Raw genomic sequence first — 11061 nt, forward strand, 5'->3', positions numbered from 1 at the left:
CTAAGTAATACTGGTTTTTATAAACTGTCGTTGAATTATTAAAGCACGTACTTGATCTAAAGGCTTCTAGTAGGAAACTTATCTTTTCTTAAATTTTTTTTAATTTTTGGCAGCCGGCTGGTAACAGGGATTGAACCCTAGACCTTGGTGTTATCAGCGTCATGTTCTAGATCACTGAGCTAATTGGCCAGCCCGGAAACTTATGTTTAGCAAGGCTCAAGTAACTTTATTTACAAGATAATGAAATAATATTGCATTTCTTTTAAAATATTATTCTTTTAGAATTATGATTTTTTAATTAGCCAAATATTTTTCTTACAGCTTCCTCTCCTCCTTCTCTGTCCAGCCCAGCACTTAGACTAAATAAAATATGAGGTATTTGATTCCTTCCATAATATCCTTCACTGCAAATGTGTTTAGATTATCCCTTATGCTAAGTGAAGACAGAGGCTAGAATTACAGACAATATGTTTTTAAAAAGTTCAGTAAGAGGAGTTTGATTATGAGTGCCCAAAGCTTGTTTCTCTATTCCTTCCAAGAAGGATACAATTCATGTTTTAAATGGCAGATTCACTTTATCCTGCCATTTCAAAAGACAGCCCTGTCTGGGGCGGGAGGGCAGCAGGGAAATCTTTTCTTTCATTTTTTTTTAACAGTGTCGAATGATTTTCTTTAATGGAAATGATAACTGGGAAACCAATGAATCTCTGTTAATAGAGAAAATGTTTCTGCTTATTCTTTGATCCTGTAAAATTAATTTTATTTTTGGTGGTTGTCTGGTACAGGGATGGAACCCCAGACCCTGGTGTTACCAGCCCCATGTTGTAACCAGCTGAGCTAACCTCCAGTAAGAATAACTTTTCCTCTTTGTCTCCCCACAGATCACGCAGTAGACATGATGACCGTCAAGGCCTTCACCTTGGTCTCTGCGGTGGAGCGGGAGCTGCTGGTGGGTGACAAGGAGCGCGTCAACATCGAATGTGTGGAGTGCTGCGGCAGGAACCTCTACGTGGGTACCAGTGACTGCTTCATCTACCACTTCCTGCTGGAGGAGAAGACGCTGCCCGCAGGCACGGCCACCTTCAGCGCCACCAGGCAGCTGCACAGACACCTGGGTTTCAAGAAGCCTGTGAGCGAGCTGCGGGCGGCCTCGGCGCTCAGCAGGCTGCTGGTGCTGTGCGACAGCTCCATCAGCCTGGTCAGCATGCTGAGCCTGGAGTCCGTCCCCTCGGGGGCCCGCATCAAAGGGGCCGCGGCGTTCGCTTTGAACGAAAACCCCGTGAGCGAGGACCCGTTCTGCGTGGAGGTTTGCATCATCTCGGTGAAGCGCAGGACCATCCAGGTGTTCCTGGTGTACGAGGACCGGGTGCAGATCGTCAAGGAGGTGTCGACCCCGGAGCAGCCCCTGGCCGTGGCTGTGGACGGCCACTTCTTGTGCCTGGCCCTGACCACGCAGTACATCATCCTGAACTACACCACGGGCGCCGCGCAGGACCTGTTCCCCTACTGCAGCGAGGAGAAGCGGCCCATCGTCAAGAGGATCGGCAGGCAGGAGTTCCTGCTGGCCGGCCCCGGAGGCCTGGGTGAGGACAGCCCGCCGGCCGGGTGGTGGCGGGGCGGCGGTGGGGCGGCTCCACCGCTGGCTAAAGTTCCCGCAGATGGCTTTGTGGACGTGGGGTGGTGGAACAGGAGCACGCCCGTCATGAAAGCAGTTTCAGCTTATGCCAAAGTGGAGCTTGAGGACGGCTCTGGTGGGAAATTCTTTCAAGTAAATGAGTACAGAAGTAAAACTCCCCAAGACTTCCTTCCCAGATTTCCCCACGTGGGTGGCTTGTCACCTGATTGTTTTTACTCCTCATTCTGAAAAGGACTGTGGTAGCTCCCTGAGTGTTTTCAAATGTGGAGCTTCCGTGTTACATCTATAGTGTTCTTTTTTATTTCTTGTCGTTTCATCCGACCAAAAAGTTTTTAGTAGCTAGCTCCTTGAAGGGGGCTTTGGCTGTTCTTATATGGCCTTATGCAGATCCTGTGGATGGCCTTATCAGAGCTAAGAATCAGAGCTGTTAACAATAGTGATGTCTCCTGGTACTTCATTTCAGTCATGGGTGGCCCATAGCAGAGTTAGTGGATGTGTTTATGCTACAGGGGCGCTGCTGAAAGTGAGTCCACTTAAAAACTTATACATAGATAGATAGATAGATAGATAGATAGATAGATAGATAGATAGATATAGATTTGGCAGCTGGCCAGTACAGGGATGAACCTTTGACCTTGGTGTTATTGGTACCATGCTAAAGCCAATGGAGCTAACTGGCCAGCCCCCTCATTGATATTTTTTAACCTTAGAGCATTTTTTATAGTCATCTCACGTCAAAGTGATGAGTATGAACACATTTTCTTATAACAACAAAAATTTAGGTCACGACCTAGTTAATGTATACCCCTTGATTTTTTGCTTTTTTTTTTTTTTTTCCTTTTTGTCTTTTTTCGTGTCCGGCAACGGATCACAACCCTCAGCGTCGCGCCCGCACCGGACCGGGACCGGCAATGGGATCGCAATCCTCGGTGCCGCACCTGCACCTCGCTCAGCCAGTGAGCGGGAACCGGTCTGTATGTGGGATCTGAACCCTCGGCAGGAGCGCCACCGCGCTCCCAAGCAGCGCACTGTAGCAGTGCGCCACCGGGCCGGCCCGATTTTTTGCTTTTTTTTTTTTTTTTTAAAAAAAAACTTTATTTTTTAGAGTGGTTTTAGGTTTATATTATAATTAAGCAGAAAGTACAAATTGTTCCCATATACCTCCCGCGCTCCACGTTGGTAGTATCCCCCACCAGAGTGGTACATTTGCTACAGTCGGTGAACCTACACTGACACATCATTATCACCTGAAGTCCACAGTTCACCTTAGGGTTCACTCTTGGTGTCGTGCATTCCATGGCTTTTGACAAATGTATATGACATGTGTCCTCTATTGTAGTATCATAGAGAGTAGTTTCACTGCTCTAAAAATCCTCTGTGCTCCCCCTGTTCGTTCCTCCCTCCTAACCACCACTGACCCTTTTATTGTCTCCTCCTAACCACCACTGACCCTTTTATTGTCTCCATGGTGTTGCCTTTTCTAGAATGTCATGTAGTTGGAATCATACAGCCTTTTCAGACTGGCCTCTTTCACTTAGTAAAGTGCACTTAAGTTTCCTCCATGTCTTTTCATGGCTTCATAGCTCAGATTTTTACTTTTCGAAGAAAAACTTCTTTACCCCAGCCACCGTTTTCTTCAAAAATATTGAAGAATTTATTATTACAAAATGTTTTTTATTGTAGGAAACATGTATAAACATATAGTAAAGAGAATACCACAATGAACCTGATGTAGCCATCACCCAGCCTCAGCCTATATCAGTTCCTTTATACACCTGTCCACTCCTTCTGCTTGATTATTTTGAGGCAAATCACCAAATCCCGTACATCGTAGCATTTTATCTGTAAATATTTTTAATATATATTTCTAATTTACAGACACTTAAAAAAAAAACTACAATACCATTACATACCTAAAAAAAATTAACAGTAATTCCCCAATATTTTCAAACATTTGTGCTCATCATATTTCTCCTATTTTCACATATAATAGAGATATATGTGAATATGTGTATATATACTTATGTTTAATTATTTGTATGATTATTTTTCAGTTTGTTTGAATCAGTTCCAAATAAGGCCTGTACATTGGAATTGTTTGATTAATCTGTTGTTTCTTTTATCTATAGGTTTCCCCTTCCTCTCTTTTCATTTTTCTTTAATTTTTTGTTGAAGAAATTGGATGGTGTCACTTACAGCTTCCCACAGTCTGGATTTTGATGATTTCATCCCCATAGTATTGTTTAATATGCCACTCTGACCTCTGTGTTGCCTGCACATGGGTAATTAGGCAATTCAAGTTTTTTTCATTTGCTTATTTTGGGGGGAGGCAAAATCACTTCATAGCAGTGGGGTACTTCTATCAGTGTTTATACAAAATACCTTTTTATTTACTTTTTTGTGATGTTAATAGTTATTGATAATTATTGTCTAGATTCACTGGATCATTAGGGACTGCCAAGTGGCAAGATTGTATTTCTGTCCATTCCTCCTTCATATATTAAACATCCCCTCATTAACTATTTGGTTACCCCTAAGTACTTTGCATAAAAAGGCAGGATGAGTCAGTTTTTAATAAGGTGGCCCCTTCTGTCTTCCAGAAATGACTTTTAAAAAGTATCATTATGAACTCATGGGATTAAACATACATGATGTGCTTGATTCCATCTGTGCCTGGTGGGAGTTCATCCAGAGTGACTCCTGTGTCCCTTTCACGTGTCTCTAGAAATCTGATAGGTGCCTTACCTTCTAGTATGTTCCTGTTCACCTCCTGCTTTTCCTGCCTTAGGTCTGATTTCAGCCATCTCTACAAGGAGCCCTGATGCTTACCGACCACAGTCTGGGCACAAGAGGTGCTTGTTGTCTGTTGCTTCCAGTCTTTGCAGTAGACAGTGCTAGGAAGTATGCATTTCTTAAAGATAACTCCATCTTGAGCTCATACTGATAGAACCAGTCCATCTGTACACCTGCTATCTCCCTTCAGCCAGAAATCTTACATCTTGACCACCCCAACGTAATCATTCCTCTGATTTATCTTACAGTACGTAGAACAGAATAGCAGAACCAGCGCTGCTGTTGAAAGCTTGCTTACAGTGCTCTGTTGTCCTTAGGGTGTTAGGAATATACTGTCAAATCTCTGTGTTTCACAGCCACTTGGAGCAGATGCCCTCTGTGTGGTTATGCCACCAACTGGATTTATAGTTATTTGTTGTCCTTAGGGTGTTAGGAATATACTGTCAAATATCTGTGTCTCACAGCCACTTGGAGCAGATGCCCTCTGTGTGGTTATGCCACCAACTGGATTTATAGTTATGTTGATTTGTTTCATTTTACTTTCAATTTTTAGAAATTGGCTTATTTATTTTATTATATAAATATTTACAAGGTTCCAAGGTAGATTGATATAGCAAGATATAATCAAAGAGGTCTATCTTACATCCTGTGCTTCACCTAGTCTCTCCTTCCCCCACAGGTAACCTTTATTTTCAAGGTCTATACTTTCATTTTTGAATAAAATATACAAAGAAATATGTAAATATATCTCCCTCTTGGCTAAATGGTAACATGCTTTTCTTCACCTTGCTTTATTTATTTTTTTTAGTTAATGTATTATAGCGATTACTTCGTAGGACAATGTAGAGGGATTCTTCATCCGTTATTACAGCTGCATGCTATTCTACTATGTGCAGGTGCTGTAGTTCATTCGGTCACTCCCCTATTGGTGGACATTTATTTTTCTTCCAGTCTTATGCTATTAATAGGGACTTGTGTGTGGTGTGTGTTTCAATGTATCTATGGGGAAGCTTTTTAGAGGTGGGGTTGCTGAGCCAGTTTAAATGATGTGAATTTTGCTAGGTATTACCATATTCCCCTTCAGTAAAGGCTGTACCATTTTATACTCTCCCCAGCAATGTGTGACAGTGCCTGTTTCCCCGAGCTTTGCCTGCAAACTGTTGTCCAGCGTTTTATGTTTTTGCTCATCTGGTACATGAGGAATGGTATCTCAGTGTCATTTTAGTTTGCATTTCCCCTGTTATGTGCAAGGTTGAACAGTTTTCATGTGTTTAAGAGTCACCTGTATTTTTCTGATGGAAATTATTATCTCTAGCCTTCTTTTTTTTTTTTACTATTCTTTATATATTTGAAATACCAACTTATCTTTTTATAAGTTTCAGATATTGGTTCAGTTTGTACTATGCAAAAGCTTTTTAAAAAAATGTCTGTATAATCAAACATATTGACCTTTTCAGTTGTTGCATCTCGGTTTTGAGTCATTAGGAATGTTTCTCCATCTTCCAGGTTATAGACAAAGGCACCTGTGTTTTCTGCTAGTACTTGTATGGTTTTATTTTTGTTTGTTTGTTTTTTGGTGGCTGGCCATATAGGGATCTGAACACTTGACGCTGGTGTTACAACACCATGCTCTCATCACCTGAGCTAACCAGCCATCCCAGGCTTTATTTCTTATAGTGAAGAGTGTAAGGAATAGATTCAATTTTATCTTTTTTATATGGCTGTTCAGTAATCCCAACAAACTGATTAAAGAGTCTATCTTTTCCTTGTTGATTTAGGTGGCTGCCTTTAATGTACACAGAATTTCCTTATGCCATCAGGTCTGTGTTTGGATTTTCTGTTCTGTTCCATCAGGTTATTTGCCTATTCATGTGCCAATACCTAACTGATTTAGTTATAAAGGCTTTATAGTGAAAACATTTGACTCCAATGTCCTTTTGTTGGTTGCAGTGTTAGGATTGAAGGGGAATGAGAGTTGATTGTATTTAGGATGCGTTTTCTCCCAAGCTTACCGTGTCTGAACTACATGGGCGTCATGCTAAATCAGCCTACCTTCTTAATCATTGTTCTGCTTGACTGGTGCAATCATAAGCAAATTGAAAAATCACTTGTAAGGTCTCTTGCACATTACCTATGTACAGGTTCTGTATGCAGAATAGTAATCACCACTGTGATTACATGGCTTCAGAAATTAACAGTTCAAACACATTTCTGTAATGAGTATTAATGCACATTTAAACATAAAAGCTAATATATTTTATTTTGCCTGCTGCCTTTCTCTTTGAATAGAACTTGTAACCACTCCTGTGTCATTCGAAATTGCTCCTAACTTTTTTGCATAGCAGTAGTTTGTTGAAATTTTCATAATACAATTGATTATTGTGACCTTAAACTCTATCTTTTGATAATCCTCTTTGAAGAGGGCAAATAATTCTGCTACTCTTTGCCCCAGCTGAGATCAGGGGATGGACTGAAATCTAGATGGTGCATGACTGAAATCTATAGGGTGCACAATTGAAAATAATGGTTTTTAAAGGTGTACCACTTACACATTTGTTACATTTGCATGTTGACAGCACTTGTCCTCCCTGGCCAGTGCAGAAACAAGACTTTATTACCTACTTAGCAGGAACAGAACTAGTTGGTGGGTGTTAATAACAGCACTTTCTGTTTCTCACTGGGTCTGCAGGCTTCCCCTGCTTGACTTGGACTCCCCATTTCCCCAGTTGCTGCTCTGCTCTTGTATTTTAGTGAAGTCTCTGCTTTTCCTTTTGTGTAGAAACCTTTATTCTTGACCTCTGCTTTCTGCCCTTTTTATTTCAAGAACACAAGTCAGAGCCTCTGCACTGCATAGTTCCCTAGTCGGGCAATGCCCAGCCTTGCTTGGGCAAATGCAGTGACCTTGTTTCACTTCCAGGTGGAGCGGGACAACGTGATTGGTGTCCATGTTACCGTGAGAGCATGTTATTTGACCTGAACTTCAGCAGAGTCCTCAGGATTGCTCTATGCTTGTTCCTTCACCTCTTTACATTTTGCCAAATGCCTGGTGAAGCTAGTGCGCACAGTGCCAGTGCCCGTGAGTCACTTTTCTTTCCTCTTCAGGCTCGTTAGCTGGCTGTTTCTAAATGCACAGGGATTTCAGAGAGTGCTAACCTAATTTCCTCCTCCCGAGCTTAGTCTGAATTTCAGATTCTTAATGCATCCCATAGCTTTGCACCTCATGTTTCTCTCCTTCAGCATTTTTGATGCTGTTTGAATACTCTGGTGTTACTGTTGTTAGATTAATTCAAACTTTATTTACATCCTCTGTGTTACTATCAAGCATTGGAAATGCCAAGCTGTGGAGCAGAACCAGGTGACCCTTACTACCCAGTCTTACTTTTTAGATCTTAGTCCTGTTGGTGTATTTTTTCTGTATTTCCATTGAACCTGTTGACTTCTTATCTGCCTGGCATGACTTTTGGCTCTGGAACATAACGAAAATCTAATGCCCTCAGCAGCCTCATCTGCAGTCCTCAGCTGTTGCTTTGTCTTGTGCTCTGCTCGCTTTTCTTGTTCTCTGTGGAGCAGTTTGTCCCATTCAGGAAGAATGCTGTCGTCCTCTGAGGCATAACTTGAATGCCAGCTTCCTCTCTTCCAGAAGTCTGTGACCTCCAGTTGCTTGAAGCCCTAACATCGCCTTCTCACCAGCCCTGCATCCAGACTCCTTGTTTTGTCTCTGACCAGCCCAGTGCTGCTGACCCAGAGGGACTGTGCCTTACCGTCTCTCGCTTCCCAGGAAAGCAGGTGCCGAGGTCCCTGGATTCACCTTCGGGATGTCTTCCCAGTCCTCTTCTCCTGTACCTTGTCTGCCTCTTTCTGTGCATCTCACCCTCTCCACCCTCTCTGTTTTGTGTACTAGAAGCCATCTGTCTACACAGTAGCATCTGATCATTAGGAGGCAGCAGCATGCTATTTGCAAAGGTGGTTTCTGTCAACTACTTTGAAAACTAAGTTACAATGGATTGACTCTAGTCAGAATGTATTAATTTTGGGAAACCCCAGTATCTTTGGTGGATTATATACAGGTCATTTACAAATGGCTTATTTAGTGCTTTATGTACAAGATAGATAAATTTTCTTAATATGGAAGTTATTATTGACAAACACTTCACTGCAGTCTGTCTAGAATTGCAAAATTGGTTCTATCCCTGTGTTATAGAGTATACACATTATTATAGAGTATACACATACTCTAATACAAGGATAGAACCAATTATTCAAAATTAGTCTTCAACTCTGAGCATGGACAATTCCTGATGGAACACTTAGTGGAGTGCCTGGCACATGGTAGGTGCTCAATAAATATGTGTTGTGTGACTGTCTGAGGAAGACTGTAACTGAGAGAGGCAAACCAGTTGGAGGACTGGGTATGAAAGAAAGCTTGCAAAGCCGCCTCAGTTGTTTGAAAGTAGCTTTTTCCCCGTGTGAGGTTGTGTACTTTATACATCTTCATGTTGGGTATATGGAAATATTTTTTAACCTAATTCTTAATTGGAAGTACCTATAAGATACACACTCTGGGTAAGGTAGTTCTCTTCACAGAAATAAAGTCCTGTAGGGCTCTTCACACAAGCTGTGTATTATATCATCTTTCCTTTCTTGAAATGCAAGACTGCACAGGAAAATAGTGTGGGGTTCCTGCATGCAGACATGTGTACAGGAAACAGATACCACGGTTGCGCGAAGGGCTGCCTGACTCTTTCTTCTTGTTCTCACAGGCATGTTTGCCACGGTCGCCGGGATATCCCAACGTGCCCCCGTGCACTGGTCGGAGAATGTGATCGGGGCGGCCGTTTGTTTTCCCTATGTCATCGCACTTGATGGCGAGTTCATCACGGTTCATAGCATGCTGGATCAGCAGCAGAAGCAGACCCTGCCCTTCAAGGAGGGCCACATCCTTCAGGACTTTGAAGGTACTCGTTCACCTGGAAATCTGGACGAAATTTACCTATCAACCCTTTTCTGATGCTCTTTCTTCAGTAAATATTATTAAGGGCCCATTAGGAACTGGGCCTTATGCTAAGCATAGAAGATACACTAATAGTCTCTGTGCTTCAGGGGCTGCAGGGTTAATGAGAGACAGGCTTTTCAGCAAACATCTACAGTAGTTTAAAAGCTCGACAGAGACAGAATAAGACCCATTGGAAAGCAGAGGAGGAAGTCCTTTCTAGAGATCAGGGAGGGCTTCCTGAGGGAGGTGGTCTTTGAGCCAAACCTTTAAGGATGCGTAGGAGTCAGCCAGCCATATGTGGTGTGAAAGAACCTTCCAGTAGAGAGAGGTGCATGTAAACCTGTACAAGGGAAAATGCTGGGCCTCAGAACACACAAGTGGTTCAATGTGACTGGTGCATGGTGCATGTGGAGGGGTGGCGGGAGCTGAGGCTGCAGCAGACCAGGGCAGTGCTGGAGGTGCTTCATCCTGTGTGCAGTGGTGATCCAGCTGAGGGGTTTATCTTACTTTTCCTCAGTTTTATTGAACATTTTCCATTTTTTTTTGGTGGCTGGCTGGTAAAGGGATCTGAACCCTTGACTTTACTGTTACCAGCACCACACTCTCCAAAGTGAGCTAACTGGCCAGCCCTATTTTGAATACTTTCAAATATACAGAAAAGCTGAAAGAGAAACAAAGTAAACCACCATCGACCTTTCACCTAGATTTAACACTTGCTCACATTTTGCTGGGCCACTTGAAAGTAAGCAGAAGACACTACAACATTTAATCCTGAAATACGTCAGTACGCATCTCCTAAGATTAAAGGCATTCTTCTACAAAACGACAATGCCATTTTCACACCTAAAAACATTAACGCTAATTCTATAGTATCATGTAATATCCTGCCCATATTCAGATTTTCCCAGTTATTCTAAGAATGCCTTTTATTATAATTTCTAGGAATAATCTAGATTTATGCCTTGCATTTGCCATTTAAGCATTTTAGTTTACCAAACATTGCCCTTTCTGTTTCAAGTGCTATCTTAGATGCTGTGGATATAAACTTAATAAGACACACAGTCCCCACCATGAAGTGGGTCAGATTGCGGTTGAAGCACTGACACGTGTGTTTTTGGAGTCCCATGTATAGCAGTGTTACGTGCTGTGTGTACTGAGTGGGAGAGATGAGCTCAGGGTGTTATGGGCATACACAGGAGGTTGGCGTAACCCACCCTGGTTGGGAGCAAAGGGAGGTTTGCTGGGAAAAGTGATGCCTGGCACAGGAAGGACAGAATGTCACTTGAGTATGTGAAAAATCACTTTAGTTGTAGTACAGAAGACAGAAAGAAAAGATCGTGTAATAGCTTCCTGTGAACAGGTAATGCCTAGCTGAAAGCCTATTAGTAGGAGCTAGTCTGGACTGCAGTTTGACTCTTGCATGGATTACCTGTGGAGGGCTTGCAGGTGAAACACAGGTGACAGTGTTGGCCATAGGCCAGGTGAACTCAGTGTTGAGGGAAATGAAGAAGTTAATGGCAAGACTTGGATGGTGGGTGGGTATGAAATACCGTTTCACGGATCAAAATATTGCATTAAAACTTTAGCTTTAAACTAACTTGGAGGGAAAAGAATTTTTAAAAAATTATATGTGAGGTAT

At 42.3% G+C, this 11061-nt stretch overlaps 1 protein-coding gene across 1 annotated transcript in view; it reads left to right on the forward strand.

Moving 5' to 3' along the window:
* Nucleotides 1-895: 895 nt before the first annotated feature.
* TGFBRAP1 (transforming growth factor, beta receptor associated protein 1) overlaps nt 896-11061 on the forward strand; it is a 48362-nt gene continuing 38196 nt past the window's right edge. Inside the window, exons 1-2 of the mRNA XM_008581343.1 lie at nt 896-1583; nt 9190-9385. Of these exons, the coding sequence (XP_008579565.1) occupies nt 896-1583; nt 9190-9385 (884 nt within the window). The remainder of the gene's footprint in view (nt 1584-9189; nt 9386-11061) is intronic.

This window comes from Galeopterus variegatus, unplaced genomic scaffold (genome assembly GCF_000696425.1).
Source record: "Galeopterus variegatus unplaced genomic scaffold, G_variegatus-3.0.2 Scaffold2332, whole genome shotgun sequence".
NCBI lineage: Eukaryota > Metazoa > Chordata > Mammalia > Dermoptera > Cynocephalidae > Galeopterus > Galeopterus variegatus.